This window comes from Pantherophis guttatus, chromosome 1 (genome assembly GCF_059756535.1).
Source record: "Pantherophis guttatus breed Tessera chromosome 1, ASM5975653v1, whole genome shotgun sequence".
Lineage (NCBI taxonomy): Eukaryota > Metazoa > Chordata > Lepidosauria > Squamata > Colubridae > Pantherophis > Pantherophis guttatus.
In genome coordinates, this window is record NC_142063.1 from 103,307,324 (window position 1) to 103,327,589 (window position 20,266).

A 20,266-nucleotide genomic window follows, 5' to 3' on the forward strand; every position below is an offset into this window, starting at 1 on the left:
CAAATTAATATATATCCTTTTAATTGTTTTTAATGTTTGTATTGTATGTTTTTAGCTGGCTGTACACCGCCCTGAGTCCCTCGGGAGAAGGTGCGGTATATAAATTCGAAATAAAATAAAAATAAATAAAATAAATAGTTTTCAAACTAAGGGCAGGGTTCATATAGCTGTACCATTATCTATAAATCTAACCTCCATTCTTGGCATGTTATGAGTGCATATGTAGAAGAGTCTTGTTATCTTTAATTTATTTAAAGGTTTCCTATTTTTTTTTTCTTTTAGAAGCTTCAGATTCCTCATTTGTTTACATCGTGATTGGTGGTTTAATTGCACTGGTTTTGTTGGTGTTCTTTATGTTGATATGTTGCATCATATATAAACGGAGAAAATCCAATTCTGCAATGAAGAAAGGTAATTTCCTGATGTATCGGTGAATATGAAATAATTTGCTAGCTAATATTAAATGAACCAAAGTACAGAAAAATTGGGAGACCCAAAGCAGGAAACAGTGCTAATTTGTGAGTTGGATTTGCACATTGTAGTTTGCTTAACAAAGGTTGGTTGAATAAATATCAATTGGATGTTCAGATTGCACTAAAATATAAATCATAGCATATAAAACATAATAGCTGGATTCACACAACATGCTAAGCCAATTGGAGAAATGTGCATATTTGCTGGAGGTCTATGGATATATGAGGTTGAAGCATTTTCATGTAAATTACAAACTGGAAGCTAAAAATGCTTGTTTCAAACCTTGATTATTAGAATGGATATGTTAACATGAAGTAAATCTTTCTTTTAAAGACTCCTCACCCATGGGACAAAGATTGCTTATTTCCTCTTACCCAAGGGTGTCAAACTCAAGGCCCAGGGGACGGATCCGGCCCACAGGGTGCTTAGATCTGGGCCACCCTGGAAGCAGCGAAGGACCAGCACATGATGCCTCTGCCAGCAAAACGGCGGCCCTTCCGAGCTCCATTTTCACTGGCAGAGGGTGGCAGGAGGCTGTCACAACTGAAAACAGAGCTTGGGAGCCCGTTTTCGTTGGCAGAGCGCTCGAGACATCACAGGCACCCCCCACACAAGTGACGTCGAGCTGGCCATACCACCCTGGCCACGCCCACCCCAGCCCCATGAGGTCAAACACAATCCTGATGTGGCCCTCAATAAAATCGAGTTTGACACCCCGGCTCTTACCCATTACCTTCCTTTGTGCCAACCCATGGTCCATTGCATAACGTTGCAATCCTGTCCAAAGTTCCTGCAGAATGCAGGATCAGAAATCCTCAACTTACAACCACAGTTGAGCCCAAAATTTATGTTGCTAAGTTAAGTGAGTTTTGCCCCACTTTACGACCTTTCTTGCCACAGTTGTTAAGTGAATCACTGCAGCTGTTAAATTAGTAACGCAGTTGTTAAGTGAATCTGGCTTCCCCATTGGCTTTGCTTGCCAGAAGGTCACAAAAGAGGATCACCTGACCCCAGGACACTGCAACTGCCATAAATATGAACCAGTTATCAGCCATCCGAGTATAAAATCTATGACCATGGGGATGCTGCAGTGGCCATAAGTGTGAAAAATAATCATAAGTCATTTCAATGCTGTTGTAACTTTGGACGGTCACTAAATGAACTGTTGTAAGTTGAGGACTACCTGTAATTTCTACTAGGAATTCCATCGCTAAACAACACAGTCATAAGGCACAACATCAGGGGCTCACCCCAACTTATGAGTGTAGTCCTAGTGACCTTTATTAGGTGAATCCCATCAGGCTGCAGTATTCAACAGTCATGTGATCACTATTTGCAACATCCTGCCAGCTTCCCCATTGATTTTACTTGTTGGAAACATGCAGTGAAGTTCACAAATGGCAATCGCATGATCGGAGGAATGCTGTAATGATTGCAGTTATGAGGACCTGTCATAAATCCCCCTCATTCAGCACCATTGTAACCAAACAGTTCCTGAATGACTGAATGTTAAGTGAGGACTACCTGCATACTAACATTTTTTTTCTATACCTTTCTCCCCAGAAAATAAAGAATCCAGAGACCATTTGGTAAGTATTCGTGTACTTAACTTTTAAGGGAATATGACTAGTGTTCTTAGCTTGCTTCTGTCCAGCCAAAATGATGAGAAGTTCACAAGAACCAACATAACCAGCTTTCTTCTCAGTTGTTAGTTTCATAAAACTGAATAGTTACTGAGAAGACATCAAAATTTTATTTTCCTGTGCAACAATCAAGGGCAATTAGTGATGCACTTGAGAAAAACACTCTTATTTTTCATCTTCATTGCAAGCTGCATCTTCAACAGGTTCTAATACCACATGAACCTCTAGCTTTCTTTGTGCCCCACCAGTGTACTCTCCCTCCAGGTTAATTTTTAATGTCACATGGGGATAACCAGAACATTAGCACTCAAATGCTTCTACTGTCACAATACCAATTAGACCCCCAAATAAGTATTGTTTTGCCATTGATAAAATCCTGTATGGCTTAGCTCCATATTATTTTAGGATCCATCTGCTCCAGGTGAAATCTGCCTAGCCTATGCATTTGGGTAGGAAGCAGTTGCTTAGGAACCCACCTCTGCAAAGAGTAAAGGAAAAAGGATATGTAGGCAAGACTTCTCTGGAGTTGTCCCTCTATTTTGGAACATTGTAATCCAGGTCAGTAATGAAGTCCCCATTGTGCCCCTAAGGTCAAAAATTATGAGTACTCCCTAGATTACGCCGGAAGCCACAGCCGTCCCGATATAGCCAGCTGGTGCCATCGCTGGCTATTGGGGTGAGTTACTGGCCCCCATGGAGAGGGCTTGCAACTTGGGCATCCTCGTGGACGCACGGCTGTCTTTAGAAGAGCATATGATGGCCGTGGCCAGGGGGGCTTTTTATCAGGTTCGCCTGATTCGCCAGTTGCATCCCTTTCTGGATCGGGACTCCTTACGCACGGTCACTCAGGCACTCGTCACCTCCCGCCTGGACTACTGTAATGCTCTCTACATGGGGCTCCCCTTGAGGAGCACCCGGAGGCTCCAACTGGTACAGAATATGGCCACGCGGGGGATTATGGGATGGGGCGCTCCCATGTGACACCCCTCCTGCGCGAGCTGCACTGGTTCCCAGTGGTCTTCCGAGTGCGCTTCAAGGTGTTGGTTACCACCTTTAAAGCGCTCCATGGCTTAGGGCCTGGGTACTTACGGGACCGCCTTCTGCCACCGATAGCCTCCCACCGGCCAGTATGCTCCCACAGAGAGGGACTCCTCAGGGTGCCGTCGGCCAGGCAATGTCGGCTGGCGACCCCCAGGGGGAGGGCCTTCTCTGTGGCAGCACCTGTCCTCTGGAACGACCTGCCCCTGGAGATACATAGGATCCCAGATCTCCGTGCTTTTCGCCATGCCCTTAAAACTTTTTTATTTCATCAGGCCGGGCTGGCTTAACCCCCCCCCTTTAGATATTTTTAATTGTTAATTGATTTTAGTTGGGGTGTTTTACATTTATTGGGCCAAAATTTGTTTAATTCTTTTTTTAAAAATTTAAATTTTGTATGTGATGTTTTTATTTTTGGCTGTTCACCGCCCTGAGTCCAGTGGGAGAAGGGCGGTATAAAAATCTAATAAAATAAAATAAATAAATAGGTGGAACAGAATTTAACTATTGTATTTTGTGGACTATAAGACGCCCCTGACTATAAAACACACCTAAATTTAGAGGAGGAAAACAACAAAAAAAGGTTTTTGGCCTCCCCTCACCTCATTTTTGGGGCTTTTCCAGCCTTTTTTCAGCCCGTTTTCGAGACTTTTTTTGGCCTGTTTTCAAGGCTTTTTTTGGCCCGGTTTTTCGTGCCGGAAAAAAACCCCACAAAAGAGCTGAAAATGGGGCATGCGGAGGCCAAAAAAAATGGCTGGTGGATGGGCGGGGCTTTGGCAATATTCGGTCTATAGGATGCAGAGATATTTTCACCCCCTTTTGGAAGACAAAAATTGCACCTTATAGTCCGAAAAATACAGTAAATTAAACGGAGAGGCATTTTTGATGTGTAACATTGTAGTATTAACATTCATCTCCCTTTGAACATTTCTAGAAATACAGAGTTTTTTTTAAAATACAATTACTATTTCCTACCAAAAGGGTTATTTTTTTATTTTGCAGATACCTGATAACAATGAGAATGTAAACTCTACAACTGAAGCCACTGCTGCTTCTCAGGACAGACTGCCTGAAACTGAGGAGAGAGAGAATTTGGAGATGGGCAGAAGGGAACAAGACTATGTCCTCCCAAATACGCCATCTGTGTCATCATCAGTTGAGGTTGCTTGTTCAAATGGGCAGTCCAGTGGAAGGAATGATGTAGGTATTTTTCAGTAGAAAATTGCTAAATAATTAGTAGTTACTACTGCTGTGTGGGTTCTTCCATAGCAGAACAGTTTGAAATAGTATGTGTTCACTTACAGTGCGGCCTTTTATGAATATATTAGGCCTGTGTGAGACAACTCTGCTTTGTTTTGAGAAAACATTAGGTGCCACAGAAACAACACAGTTCTCCACAAAGTGGTTTGTGCTGTTTTTGTGGTCTCTTCCGGTGGATGGCCTGAAGAAGCTTCTCTGCATAAGCAGCATATGTGGACAAATCTCTTTAAACTATTGAAACTGCTGGATGAAGCCTTAGAAATGAGGCAAAGTAGCATCATTAGTTACTTCCAATTTTAGATGGAAATTAGTAGAATTAGGTGGAAATTTAAAGCAGATTTAAAAAGATGGTTCACACAGACATTCACTGAAGGAAAGCAACCCTTGAAGTTTTGTACAACCATAAAAACATGTAAAATAGGTTAGAGGAAGATCATTATAATATAACAGGTAGAGAGTTTCATCTAAAAATACAAAGTGGAACTTGCAGTACTTTGAAATAGCAGCAGAGGGCGGAATATAGTAACATATAGTAAAAGGACCTGCTTAAATAATAGGGTTCTAACAATAGATGTTGAAGGATTTAGATGCTTTTGTCTTGCAAAGCTATTTGCCACACTAGGAATTTGCTGTGTTTCCGTGGCTGGAAATAACTGGATACAGGCAGACATTAAGCAGTAAAAAAAACGCTAACTGCTTGCCTTGATCTGCTATGTTGACTCCTAGCTAAAAAGGTTCAGAAAGGAAATCCAAACCTAAACAGTTTTTATAGCATGTGCCAATATCATGACTAAGATCAGTTTTGTCAGTTCCTGAGCAACTTTATGGGAAGAGATACTTCCTGAGGTATTCTAGCCTCAAAATGGCCACCAAACCTCAAAGTCAATTTCCATGTTTCTCTTTAGGAGAACTGTGATATTAGTAGCAACATTTGCATCCTTCATACACAGTTATTATTTTAAAACTACCATTTTGTGTTGCATTGCCCTGGCCCCAGCATCTTCTGCAACTCCCATTAAGGATTCGTTCAGAATTATCCAGCAGACTGCAAACTAATTCCACACCATTAATTATTTCACAAGAAAAAAATACCAACATTTCAGAAGAACGTTCTTGCTTCACTCTCTTCCCCTCCATGGTTACCTGGAAAGACGCATCTATTTTCACAACATAGGATTTGCATGCTATTTTGGATTAGCTGCATAAACTTGCAGCTAACTTATTGCACAAACTTTCTTACTGGGTGCCAGGGAGATAGTCATAATTAAAATTTCTATTAAGCAAAGAAGGTGACTTTTAAGTTAACAAGTTTATCAGTAGTTTCTCACTTACAGATCTGGTCAACAAGTAATACTAAACTATCATGTGGGTTTTTCATACCGGCTTTTACGGCTGCTATCAGTGTAGTGGCAATGAGCTTCCAGGCTAACAGGCTGTGATCTAATTGATATCCTGATGTTTTGCCAGCAACTGTGTCTGGCATTTTCAGAGGCAAAGTAATCTGATGTATGGTGTACTTCTTGTCAAGTCACAGGCAGCTGCGCAGGAATTGAATGCGCTCACTTTACTTCTGAAGATGCTAGTCACAGTTGCTGGCAAAATGTCAGGATATCAGATAATTAGACCACAGCCTGTTATCCTGGACGTTCATTGCTATGATGTGATTTGTTTGCTTTCAACTTAGCATGTGATACATGATTTGTACTTTTTCTCTCTCTTTTTTCTAGTAGTGTCAAAAACAGAATGGAATCATCTTATGTTGAAGTTTAAGGTTTAAGTAGAATCTGAGAAACAGAAAAGGTTGCTTAAAATTTGTCAGGTGCACTTTGGAATCCATTGAATAAATTTCACTATGTTTCTCTGATTATCTGTTTAATCTGTAAAAAAAAAAACAATTTGCTGTGTTGAGTCAAATTTTATGTTTTTTTTAATACTTTGAATTACAACAGATCATTCTTTTTAAAACATTTTCAGGTACAGAGCTCTAACAAACCTGCAGTAAGGATTAAAACTTCTCGTAAGGAAAGTGAGTAGTTCAAGTAACTGTTTTACAGATTATCGACCAATAAATCATATTGAACATTTGTAACCCAAGTGCAAAAATATATGTTAACATTGACAGTTAAATTACATTTTCAATTGTTGATAAAATCTCCTAAATCAAATAAACAGCAAAAGAAGCCTCTTGAGCAAGTATGTAAATGATGTACTTATTGGACATCATATTAAGAGTGACATGATTCTGTTCTGAGTGCAAGAGGATACTTAATGTCTCAATCATCTTCTTGAAATATTCTTGAAGTATTAATTCCATCCAATATTTTTTAAACTGTTCATGCTACTAATTGGATTCTCAGTTCCTATAAATCATGAGTCCCCAGTCCCCGGATTGTGGCCCACTACTGGGCCGTGAGCTGTTTGGAGCTGGGCTGCAGAAGTGGTGGGTGATTGCACATATGTGTGCATGCTCTCCATTTGCACAAGTGGCAAACATGTCTGCCGCTCACGCAATGTAGATGCGTGCACTTGCTAGTGTCTCACGCAGAACCATCCACTCTCCCCCTCTCGCTGCTGGTCCGCAAAGCCAGAAAGGTTGAGGAACTGTGCCATCTGTACAACTCTGCTCATAGGATGTCCTCACTGTTGCATTATTATTATTTTTTACTTCTCCTATATTTCCCCATAAAAAGCTGTTTTAGAAGCCTGAGGATCTTCCAGAATAGTGGAGATTGTTGTTGGGAACTAAATGAGGAAGTTGAAATTTGTATTCAGTTTGCCTCTTTTTAGAGAACAGATCATGATGATGATGATGATGATACTTGTAGTGTAGAAATTGACATAAGGGCTGAATGCTGAGAATTCTACACATAGAAGCAATGAGAGGCAAGGAGGCTTTTCACTGAGATGGAATACTAGCCTCAATTAGCATCCTGCCTTGTGTATGTAGAGATAAAGCAGGACACTCACATAGTGCATTCTCTGCTTTTTGCTGTGTAGTGGAATGTTCTGTGGATCTGTGTGTGCGCTGCAGCTGCTGCTCTTGTTCAATAATCTCAGCCAAATTTATGGCTGCACATTCCTAACTATAATAGAGTTACGGTAATTTGTAGCATCTATTAATTGCAAATTATAATTGCAATTTAGGGTGAGAATTCACCTTAATAATCATGTAGTTTATTTTGATAAAGCTATTTGACCTGAAATATATAATTCCAAATAACTCAATGTGAAAATAAATATTTGGTGCTGGAACATTACTTTAAGAATGGGAAGAAAAATTGTTCTGTTAATTTTGTAAGTTCTGAAAAGGGTTTTGATATTTGAATAGCATTTGTCTTCTCTCTTGCTAAGAAAGATACTTTTATTCTAACGAGCTAATATCCCGTTAGTGCATTTTTAAAATGAGTTTGGGATAAACTCACTTAACAAATGTTTCACTTAGCAACATAAAATTTGGGTTCAATTGTGGTCATATCTCAAGGACTACTTGTACTTTTCTTTTTTTTTTTAAAGAAGGAATGCATGCTTTTGAAAATTAGGAAGTTCAGCCAATGCAGCCGAAAGCCAAATATATACATTGAAGAAAAATGTGACTTGTACTGAAGGTCATTTGAATTGCAATATAAGTATATAAGCATATGAACCGTGTAAAATTCTTTGTTTTTAATCTAACATATATTTTTATTGCATTGCAGCATTGGAGAAGGTTTATTTTCAAACAAAGGACATAGTGGGATCAGATTACTGGAATACATTTATGAGGAAATGCGGCTTATCACACAATGACATACAGACCATAAAACATGATTATGCTCAACATTTTGATGAACAGCAGTATCAGATGTTAAGAACTTTGCGAGACAGGAATGGAGTTGTTGTTGCTTTTGATAAAATATTTGCCAGCCTGCAAGAAATGGACCTTAATGGTATTTATGAAAATCTAATAAATGAACTAAAAAGCAAAGATTTAATAATAAAGGAGACTGAAGACTAATTTAGCTTTTCTTTCTTTATTTTTGACTATGCAAAAACCGGACAGAAAAGAATCTGTCTTTTTATGCATCAATTTATTTTAGTGCATGTTCCCTTGGCTGAGGATGTGTAAACTGACAACACAGTTGTTGAAAAAAAATATGGATCCCATTTGGGAAATGAAATGCTGCATATCCGAGTGGATAAACTTTGTGCAACATATAAACTTCACAATGGATAATGCAGGAACCAGTAAGAGCTTGGTCAGTGTTTGGAAATTACAGGTTTTTGTGTGATTCTGTACTGTCCTTTATAAAAATGCTATTGTGACCAAAATTCAGTATTCAATATTACGTGAACTGCTAACATACAGCAGGCTGAAGCTGGATATAATAGTTTTCTACGGAATCAAGATCATGTAACCTGTTGGATAAGTGGAATTTGACTGTATAAAACTTCTTGAAATATAATCCACTGGAATCAGGCTGGAACTGTGTTCGCATTTGCTACTATAGTATGAAATGACTGATGGATTGTAATATTTCATTTATGATCTTATATACAAAGAGATACCGAATGTGTGCAGTGTCATACTCTGTAACTTTTTGTACCTATTTTCTAATAAAAAAATTAATTCTGATTCCTTTATTGTGTATGTCAATGGGAAACAGGCCAGGGAATGAAATGAAATTTGAGTGGAGCAAGGAATAATTTAAAATAGTATGGATAGCACATGAAACTCTGGTTTGTTGAATAAACTGTAGTGATCTGCATAGTCACCATTGGCTTCCCATCTTATGCTACTATGAAAACAAACCAGATTATTGCTTAGTGTAAATCTTGTCATCTATTAAATTTATTACTAGGACACAATTTCATTCTTATACACTAAGCACCATACATTTGTTAGTTTTTATAATTACTCTTAATTTTGGAAGACAATTATACCAATTACAAAAAAAAATGAAAAGTTTTAGAATATTATACCATATATGGGATATTATTTGGGTCCAATTGTATCATAACACTGACAGATGTTCTGCCAGCAGAATAAATTATTATGCCTACTAAAACTATCCTGAATGCTTGGGTGAAACCCCTGAATCAGAATTGAGAGGTGATAGAAAAAAACCCTATAACTTGCACTGAATACAGGTAATTCTTGACTTACAACAATTCAGTTAGTGACCATTCAAAGATACAATGGCATTGAAAAAGGGTATTTATGACCGTTTTTCACTTGCAGCATCCCTTGGTCACGTGATGAAAATTCAGATGCTTGGCAACTGATTCATATTTATGATGGTTGCAGTGACCTGGAGTCATGTGATCACCTTTTGCGACCACCTAATAAGCAAAATCAATAGAGAAGCCAGATTCACTTAGCAACCTTGTTACTAACTTAACAATTGCAGTGAGTGACAGAATTTTGGGGTTCAATTATGGTTGTAAGTCAAGGACTACCTGCATAAGAAATATGCTTGCTTAAAGCTACCTACTAGACCAGTGATGCTGAGTACTTTTGGTGCTGAGTACTCAAAGTGCACGCATGCGCGCATGCATGTGAGGTGGCAAACCCCCAAAATGCAATGCGAGCACCCCTTGCACATGCACACACATCCCTCTTGCATGCACCCTGCCCCCGTTGCCCCGTTTTGGCTTCCAGGTTGGTGCAGGAGGCTTTCCAGGCCCAAAACAATCATAAATGACATATATCATAAATGCTATGAGAATATTGAAAAATAATATTACTAAAGATGGGAGAATGGAAGGAAAATATTTTAAGGTGCACAAATTCTGGTAGAAAATAGTAGAGCTAAGTGTTACAAGAAATGTTTGTCCAAAGAAACAAGCAGTTAAGATACCAGGCTAGAAAGTAAGCTTCTGTGAATTCAAGTCCTGCCTTAGCAATGAAAGCCAACTGAGTGATTTAGGGCCAGTCACTCTCTCAACCCAATTTCAGTATCAGGATTCTTGTTCTGAGGAAAATAAGAAGGTGTGTTGGGTATGTTCGCTGTCTTGAATTATTTCTGAAAATAATAAAGATGGGATATAAGTAAATGAATATATAATATAAGAGTTTGAAAGAAAATGTTTATAAAATGTGTACTGTTGGTATTTGATTCTAGATCCGTGATGGCGAACCTATGGCACGGGTGCCACAGGTGGCACACAGAGCCGTATCAGTGGGCACGCGAGCATTGCTGTAGATCAGCTCCAGCGCGCATGTGTGCACCGGCCAGCTGATTTTTGGGCCTTTCAGTCCCACCGGAATTTGGGAAATGGGCTGTTTCCGGCCTTAGGAGGGCCTCCGGGGGTGTGGGGAAGGCTGTTTTCGCCCTCCCCAGGCTCCTAGAAAGCCTCTGGAGCCTGGGGAGGGTGAAAAACGGGCCTACTGGGCCCACTGTGCCATCACGTGCTAAAAGCGGGAGGGCGCACACGCGCAGGGCGCATTGAATTATGGGTGTAGGCACACACGTGGACGACCTCGCTGCGCTCCCCCACTTTTGGCACGCGACGGCAAAAAGGTTAGCCATCACTGCTCTAGATAGACTGGGATTTCGAAGAAGTGTTGGAAATGCAACCAAATTCCAAATACATTCAATCATATGTGGTGATCTTTTAAATATGTTAAATCATATTGGACAAATATATTGACAATGCAGAAAATATTTAAAACATAAATATTAATGAAACCTGAAGCTTAACATCTAAATATTACGGACAAACCAATCAAAAAACAGTTTGGGACTATATATTTACTTGGTGACCACTGCGAGGATTGTATATGATAAGCATTGGAAGGAAAGGGAGATGCTGACAGTCAAAGAGTGGATTTTAAAATTGACTGAAGTAGCAGAGATGGCAAAATTAACTGCTCTGATTAGAAACAATAGTTTAGATAAATTTATAAGACACTGGAAATCGTTTGTGGATTTTCTACCTGTTAAATACAATGACAAATGGTTAACAGAGATTTGAAGATTAGTTTTAATTTTGGGGTAACCTATTGACTGTTTATATATATACACACACACAGTCTTAACACACATCTCTCTCTCTCTCTGTGTATAGATTTCCACATCAGGGATATTTGTTTATATAATTAGATTTTTGTTAAATACAGATGGAAAAGTTTATAATTATTTGTAGAGCCCATTATTTATTTATTTATTTATGCAATTTATATGCTGCCCTTCTCCCGAAGGACTCAGGATGCTTACAAGAAGGAAGAAAAATTACATAAACAACAAATCAATTTAAAATTAGTTAAAATTAATTAAAAATTAATTATAATTATTAAAAAATCACCCCGACGGATTCAGCCCATTTGGTGAAAAAGCCACGTCTTCAATTCGCAGCGGAAGGAGAGGAGGTCAGAGACTGTCCTGAGGCCAGTGGGCAGCCCATTCCAGAGGGTCGGCGCTCCCACAGAGAACGCTCTCTCAGCCGACATTGTCTGGCTGACGGCACCCTAAGGAGGCTTGCTCTGTGAGAGCGCACCGGACAATGGGAGGATGGCAGGAGATGATCCTGCAGATACCCTGGGCCTAAGCCTTGTAGGGCTTTATAGGTGAGCACCAGCACCTTGAAATGAACCCGAAGAACCACTGGTAGCCAGTGCAGCTCGCACAGGAGAGGTGTCACACCGGAGTATCGAGAAGCCCCCGTAACAACCCGCGTGGTCGCATTCTGGACTAACTGTAGCCTTCAGGTGCATCCCAAGGGCAGCCCCATTATGAAAGGGAAGGGAATATATTAGATTTTTGATGTATCTTTCAGCATTCAGCAAGGGTGGATTTTTTTATAGATTTAATGTTAGATGTAATTCATATGGGGGGGCTTTATATACATGGTTTTTCTTTTTGTTGTTAGTATTAGATATTTGTCAATATTTTCTTTGTATTTTCTTTTGTATTGCTCTTTATATTTTAGGCAATAAACAAACATATTTGAATGAGGAAAAAATTATGTAAGAGTGTTTCTGTTTGTTTCCTATATGCAAATCAAAGCTGGATACATCAGGAGAAGCAAAAAACATGATTACTATGGAATGGCATGTTTATTTTATTTTTATTTTATTATTTGATTTATATGCCGCCCTTCTCCGGGACTCAGGGCAGCTTACAATGCGCTAAGCAATTTATGTGTGTCTGTAAAACAATGGGATTCGAAAATGAATAGGTGCTGAATGACTATAGGCTGAATACAAAGGTGAATGACCAATATTTTAAAAGAAATATACTGAGATGTATGAACATATAGATCATAAAGGGGATGATGAAGAAAGCTGAGCTTGGATGGAGCTGATGAGATCCTGAAACAAAGCTGGGTAAGGAGTAAGGATAGAAGTACAATAAATGGTTCTGCAGTAAATTAGTCTTAACATTCTTCTACTAATCTCACACCTTCAATTTTTCAGGCTTAATATTTCTCGCTCTTTTCTTACTCATCATAACAAAATGAAAGTGTGATACAGCAGTATGGATTTCAAAAGTTAGAGGGAGAATAACAACATGGAGTTCCAGGTGTGGTAAAACTGGTTGCAGACTTAAATGGCTTTGATTCGACCAGGACTATGTTCACACAACACATGGAAACAAACTAGCCAGCCACCTTCTAGTCTAGTATATTATGTAAACATAGCTTGTATGGCTAGTTTATGGTTCAGTGTGTCATCCAAGCCTATAACACTGGATTAATGAATGTTTTTTTAATGAAATGTTTATGCCACCAATTTTATTCTGGATCACAATTATATTAAGAATGGATAAATATGTTGAGCAAACACAGACTTAATATTTTGCAGGTTTCAGATTATATCTTAATAACAAACATGTGGTCTAGGTAAGCAGAAGTGCTATTTTAATCTTTGCTGTGGTTGAGAAGGTTCCTGTAAAATATAGCTGAATCCCAACAATTCCCCTTAAAGTCAGAACAGAATGCCGGGGTAAGCTTAAACTTGTAATAAATTGCAAATGTAAAAATTATGCGGAAGAAAATTTAAAGTGTTACACAGAAAAGCATAAAATAATAAACAAATTCTTTGTGCCTAAAAGTAGGTTTCTTCTTCTATGTTTTGGGCTATGTGCTTGTAGCCCCAGGCGGTGTACATATGTATTTACTGTATTATTCTTCGGAGACTCAGGGCGGCTTACAATGCGTTAAGCAATAGCCTTCATACTTTTGTATATTTATACAAAGTCAGCTTATTGCCCCCACAAACTGGGTCCTCAATTTACCTACCTTAGAAAGGATGGAAGGCTGAGTCAACCTTGAGCCTGGTGAGATTCAATCTTACTTTAATTGCAGACAGCTGGTGTTAAATTACAGAGCTCTGTCTGTTGAGCTATCCAGGCTCCCTATTGATCTCATCATTACTGATGAGATTTGCCATCTATTTATCATATAAATTGTTATTTTTATATTGCTTGTATTGTGAGCTGCCTAGAGACAGATTGAAGTTGGATGATGGTTCAATCAGTCAAAAAAAAATTGTAAATACTGATAAACAGAAATCCAGGCTGTCTTTATTTATAAAACTCTGGTAAATTAAGGTATATCATCATAAAAAGTTCTTTAAGAAAAGGAAAATCTACTTATTGGAAAATAGCTTCATCTTTGGGAGGGAAATCTGCAGACTTGATTTACTCAGTTACTAGGCATCTGAACGAATTTTAATAATATAACAAATCACCATTAGTTAATTGCAAAAAGCAACGTTACTCCAAACAGTTTATATTCTGTGATGATACCTTTAACATCAACAGCATCAAACAACATCTGTCTATCCCCAGTCCTTGGGATAACAAATTGTCTAAACATCTGGCTGACTATGACCAATAATAATAATAATAATAATAATAATAATAATAATAATAATAATAATAATAATGAAAACAAAGATAACACCAACAGCAAAAGGTGCTATGGAAGCAGTTCCAAACATCTGGTTCTCCACTTGAACACCATCAGCATTGATAAAATCACCATCAGTCAATTGCTAAAGGCAGCCTTAACATGGAACAGCTTTCATCCTAAAATGATACCTGTAATATTATTAAACAACATCTGCTTATCTTAGTCCTTCCGAAGGACTCAGATGGAGAAAAACATTTGGCTAACTGTGTGACCTAATCATAATATTTTTTTAAAAACTAAGTAGAGAGCATAAAGGAATATCAATTGAGCTTGAATACCCCAAAATACAAAGCAAACGTCTTTAAAACCTAGGCTGCTGTAGGTTTTAAGTTCTCTCTAAAGGAATAGTGGAATATTGAACAATTAACCAATAAAAACAGACAAACGAGATCCTATAAAAGCTAACAAACCAAGCCAATTTGCGCCTGTAATGGTGGATCCATTTATTTACAGCCTTTATTATTATTATTTTTTACATTTTTTTTTTTTACATTTACAGCATTTATTTATTATCCTCGAAAAACTCCTGGCTTGCAACAAGTGTCATATCTGACTACTGGGTACTGATGCACTTTTTTTGCGTGTGCCCCCTCCGCGCGTATTATTGCAAGCATTACCCTTTTGCCTTTTCAAGATTGCATTGTCAGGTTACCTTGCGCCCACCAGAAGTGACGATCAGAGGTGGAGCTATGCTTCCGGAAACGGTCTCGGTTGCATCATCTTGTCAGGCAGGGCAGCGTCTGACAAGAGACGGAGGAGGAGGAAGAATGGCAGCAGCCGGTAAGCTTCCACCTTTGGGTTCCCCTTTCTAAATAAAACGGGGCTGAGAATCAAGAAATGCCCCGGAGTTCCATTCTCAGGCCATATGGAAAAGGCGTCGCGAGGCCATTAAGACTGAAGCTGGGCTGAGAGCTCTGGCTTGACCGCCCGGCTCAGGTGCTTTGGCGCTACAATTTGTGCTACCGCATCATTAGAGGCATATGGGCTGCAGGTAATGTGTGCTGCGACCGGGCAGCGAGTAAAGGGACTACGTCTCTATTGATTTCAGAGACGGAAACTTAAATCGATAGGCTCTGTAATATTCTGTCTTAAAGATAGCTCTTTTTTTTTTTGCGTGCCCCCCCCCCCCAAAGTGAATTTATAAGGTTGAAGGATGTAGTAGTGGATTGCCATTGCAGAATAGCAATTGTACCGCCACTGATTTTAAGCAAGATTTTTTGGGGCGATGGGTGGTGGTGGATCTCTTTCACTTTTGTTTTCCTTTTCTTCGCGGCGAAGTCGTAGTAAATGCATAAAAATCCTCCCGTTGAGTAAATCGAAAGTCAGTAGCCGACGAGATTGCCTTTGGGAATCCTATAAAAGCAGGGCATATATATATATATAGGCATTATTTTATGGCTTGGCTTCTCGACAACGAACCTTATCCATTTACAGTTGTTGATATCTTGAAAGAGCGATGGAAGTCTCTTACAAGGTGAAGCCAAGTCATAGCTCTTCATAGCTATAAAATGTGTAAGTTTTACAAATCCAAGGAGCAGTCATGTTCTGTGGCTATACAGTCCAAATCTTTTAATGTTTTTGATAGGAGTATTTGGTTTGTTTTTTTTAAATGAAGATCAAATTTGTATATATTATTCTAAATGCATTTTCATATCACCTTGGTGATGAATGTACTTATAAAAACACTGTGTCCTAAATTAAAAAAAAGAAAAATCTCAGGAGATGATTTTTGTTTCTTAGCTGGAAAAAGCTTTAATTTTAAGAATAGGTCACAAGGTCAGCTTGATATATTACAAACTAGAGCTTGCTCAATTGTTTATACAAATACTTAAGATTATGAAATTGCTTCAGTATACTTTTCTGACATAGACATTTATTAAACAGATATAGGCTACATTTAATGTTAAGCTGACATGTATGTTTGTTGGTTAGATGTAACTATTTAACTATTGAGATTATGCGCGAAACAGAATTTACAATATTCTTAAAACCAATGTTAGTATCATTCAGATCCTATAGTGATGAAGGACTACCATACACCTTGTTACAAGCAGTGATAGTAATATTGTACATCATAGGTTTCACCATGTGATTGGTGAGAAATGTCTCGACTAAACAATTGCCAATTAATAAAATAATAAGGATTTTAGCAGACACACAAGAAAACCCAACCCGTTGAAAGCCTGAAATGTTAAATAAAATTACTTAAAATCAGGGCCACTCACTCTTATCAAAATGTCTTTCTGTATAAATACACGTGCTCAGGACTGATTCCTAAGGATCTGATATACATTTGAAACTTTATTTACAGGTGTTTTGTTTAAATAACTAATGTTTTCCCTTTGCATTTATATTTTATAATCAAGTAAACATACAGTTAATGCCCTTAAATTTAAACCTAACCATTTCTTTGTAAACATATAATTAAGCCTTAGAGAAAATCTACAGGGCATTAATTAAAAATGAAAGGAGTTATCAGTTGCATTCCATAAAATATATGTAAGTGAACTATTAGATAGCAAATTGAGAAATGCAAGTATTGTTGATATCCTAGATCATTTATATTTCAAGCAGTTGCCTGACTTCCCTCTTTAGTTAGAAATGTGCCCTTTTTGCATGACTTCATTTAGAATGATCCCTTGTTCTAGAAATAGCAATGTCTCTATTTTGTGCATGATAGTGTTACACTAGAATAGATATAAAACTAGATTTAAATAATTCACAAAGAGCTGTGAAAGAATCTAATGTGCCAAATATTATACAAGATTGTTTCTGGCTGTACATAGATCCCATTCCTAATATCAAGGGTTCATGTTGAGTACTTTTGCTTTATTAATACATTAATTTAATCACATAAGGATCCATTTATGAACCCCTTCATAAGTGCATAAAAGAGAGAAGGCCAGCTAGTTTGGGTAAAAACAAAAGGACATAGCATTTCGTATTGTGGTTGTGTTGGGAAATACCAGCTAGGCGGGGAGGAGGGGTCAACCGAGTAACTAGCCTTGAGTCCTTGCGCAACTAAGTCCTTTGGGTCAAGAAATTCTTGTAATATAGATAAAATATATTAAAGTAGCTGACTTGAATCTTTTACGAGTAGATTTGGTTGTTTCCGCCTTGACAGGTTGTTCCTATTGTAATAACCTAGCAGGGCTGTGAAAACAATCTGAAGTGGTACTTTTGAATATATTATTAAGACGTAAGGAAAATAATGTAGAACATTAATTTTAAAAGAAGGGATTATTTTTATTATTTTTCCTCCTTGTGAAGGAAGAATGACTGTTGCATACACAGAAAATGATCCTGTTATGATTGCATGTAAATGAAATGGCAGCCACTTCATCTTGATTGCCAAGTGACCTCAAAGAACAATGCTGCAACTGAAGCACCTCTTGGAATAATCTGCCCAGCCATAATAATAATCCTTTCACTATTGGGGCAAAAGAGCTTAATGTACTTATTGGGGACATAGTGTATTGTAGTATTGCAACAAAATTCTATAACATCATTAGACTGTCTTAAAAAGCTGTGTGTACATTGTTTGGAAGACACAACTTAGATATCTTTGAAGATATAACTTAGACTTCGGAGCAGAAAACAGGACCTCTTTAAAGCTGCAAATAGATCTAGTTCTCTTTGCTGGATGAAGTCCATTTCCTTTGCTGGAGTAAACTGATTTTCTAGATACTGTATGTTTCAGTAAGGTTTCAGCCCAGATTTAGTATTGGGATAGCTTTGGTTACGTTTATAGATGACCTGTGGCAGAGCTGTGATGGAATGGTGCTTCCATCCTTGCGCTCCTTGATCTCTTACCAGCTTTTAATACCATCAGCTATGGTATCCATGGGCTGGGGATCAGAGGCACTGATCTGTGGTGGTTCTTTTCCTTTCTTTGGGGCCAGTTCCAGGAAGTCTTGGTTGCAAGGGGAAATCACTCCTTTGTCGCATTCCACAGGGTTTTACTCTCTTCTCACCTTTTCAACATTTACCTGAAAACATTGGATCAGGTCATATGGGTTTGGATGGGGAGGAACCATCTCTGACTCAATCCTACTAAGTCTTATTGTTTGCATTTTCCCATTCAAAAGGGGTGCACACTCTGGGAGTCTTCCTGGACTCATAGGACAGGTGGAAGTGGAGGCTGAGAAGGCTCAGTTATATCCTTTTGTAGACTGAGAGGCGTTCCAGATAGTCATTCATGCCCTGGTCATCTCATGGGTTGACTACTGCATGTTGTATGGAGCTGCCCTTGAAGACTACCCAGAAGTTTCAGGTGCTACAGAATACAACGTGGGCAATCCTATGCCCGTATAAAACCTCTGCTTTGTGAGCTGCTTGCCTGTTTGCTTCAGGTGCAATTCAATGTGTTGGTTGTCACCTATAAAGCCCTTCATGGGATAGGGCTTGGTTACTTAAGTGACCTCCTATCTCCCATAGTCACATTGACCTCCCTGGTCAATTCAGTCTAGCAAGATTGATGCACTCTGGATCCCTTCAATTAAACAGCCATTTTAATGTCAGAAGCATAGCTTTTCTGTAGCGGCACCTTTCTTTTAGGATGAGGTTCCCCCTCCCCGAGTTCTGGTGGCCCTCATCTTGCTGATGGGGTTCTTTGCCAGACCTTTGGTGAGGTTGAGTGAAGCCCTGTTTGGATTGTATGGGTTTCTTTCATTTCTTTTTGGGTTTTGTCCTCCTTTATTCTTGTATTTGTGTCTCTTACTAGTCTTTTTTTTTTCTTGCTTGTAATGTTTATACTTCTGAGGCACTCAGGGTTGTTGGGAATCAGGCGGCATATAAATTAAATAGCTAGCATTTCTCTAATTACTTTTTGGGCCAATTTTATTGATGAATGATACAGTATAATATCCAGTAGAGTGGGATTTTATAACAATTTTATTTTATTTTATTGTGTGTTTTTAATTCTGGCTGTTCACCGCCCTGAGTCCTTCGGGAGAGGGGGCGGTATAAAAATTTAATAAATAAATAAATAAATAAATAAAACAATCTTGTCATTTTTGCCTTCAAGCACTAAATTTGCGCTGATAATGCTTTCAACAATTCTTACACCATAAATGAGGTACACTAGATGCAAAGGGAAGGGGGGATTTGTTTAATTTTAATACTTGTGTAGAAATTATTTCTTTACCTTTTATAGCTTATTGATTTTACTGGTTTCCTTGGTTGTTGCGAACCATCCATTCTATGCTTGCTTAATTAATTAATTAATTAGAGGTGGGAGAAAAGTTGAACTGATAGACACTTCTTTGGTAGGTTTGTTACTAATATAGCCCTGGGGGCAGGGGTGAAATGCTTCCAGTTCGGACCAGATCGCCTGATCCAGTAGTGATGGCAGCGAGTGGTTCGGAGAACCGGTAGGAAAAATCCCTGCGCCCCCCCCTCCATGCCCAGCTGAGCCACACGATCTTTTTTTTTTAACTTTTAAAAGCATTTTTTCTACCACCTCTTCCAACAAAAAAATGCTTTTAAAAGTAAAAAAAAAAGCCTCTGATGATCGCACGGCTCAGCTGGGATCATCTGAGGCTTTTCAAAGCATTTTTTTCTGCAACCTCTTGGCCGAAGAGGTGGTAAAAAAAAATGCTTTGAAAAGTCTCTGACAATCCCAGCTGAGTTGCCTGATTGGCAGAGAGGCTTTTTAAAAAATACCTCTCTGCTGATCAGGCAACTCAGCTGGGATCATCAGAGAGGTATTTTTTAGATCCCAGCTGAGTTGCCTGATCTGCAGAGGCTTTTCAAAGCATTAGAAAAATGCTTTGAAAAGTTTAAAAAAAAAAGTTGGCCACGCCCACCCAGTCACATTACCCCCCCCACCAAGCCACGCCTACAGAACCGATAGTAACAAATTTTACATTTCACCCCTGCCTGGGGGAGATAAGAGTCAAACAAATCTGGAGGGCAAATAGGATATTTCTGTAGATTTCTTTCTGTGGAAAGAAAAA

The 20,266-nt window shown here is 38.6% G+C and overlaps 2 protein-coding genes across 3 annotated transcripts in view; both read left to right on the forward strand.

Moving 5' to 3' along the window:
• The window catches only part of LOC117665245 (tumor necrosis factor receptor superfamily member 10B-like), a 28,822-nt gene extending 19,795 nt beyond the window's left edge, over nt 1-9,027 (forward strand). The window contains exons 6-10 of the mRNA XM_034416912.3: nt 283-411; nt 2,038-2,063; nt 4,158-4,355; nt 6,390-6,441; nt 8,111-9,027. Of these exons, the coding sequence (XP_034272803.1) occupies nt 283-411; nt 2,038-2,063; nt 4,158-4,355; nt 6,390-6,441; nt 8,111-8,409 (704 nt within the window). The 3' untranslated portion in view covers nt 8,410-9,027. The remainder of the gene's footprint in view (nt 1-282; nt 412-2,037; nt 2,064-4,157; nt 4,356-6,389; nt 6,442-8,110) is intronic.
• A 5,872-nt stretch (nt 9,028-14,899) lies between these two features.
• CARS1 (cysteinyl-tRNA synthetase 1) overlaps nt 14,900-20,266 on the forward strand; it is a 49,016-nt gene continuing 43,649 nt past the window's right edge. Inside the window, exon 1 of one of the 2 annotated variants that reach the window (XM_034416903.3) lies at nt 14,900-15,089. In XM_034416903.3, coding sequence (XP_034272794.3) covers nt 14,999-15,089 — 91 coding nt within the window. In that variant the 5' untranslated portion in view covers nt 14,900-14,998. The remainder of the gene's footprint in view (nt 15,090-20,266) is intronic. The other variant, XM_034416904.3, reaches the window with a different exon arrangement.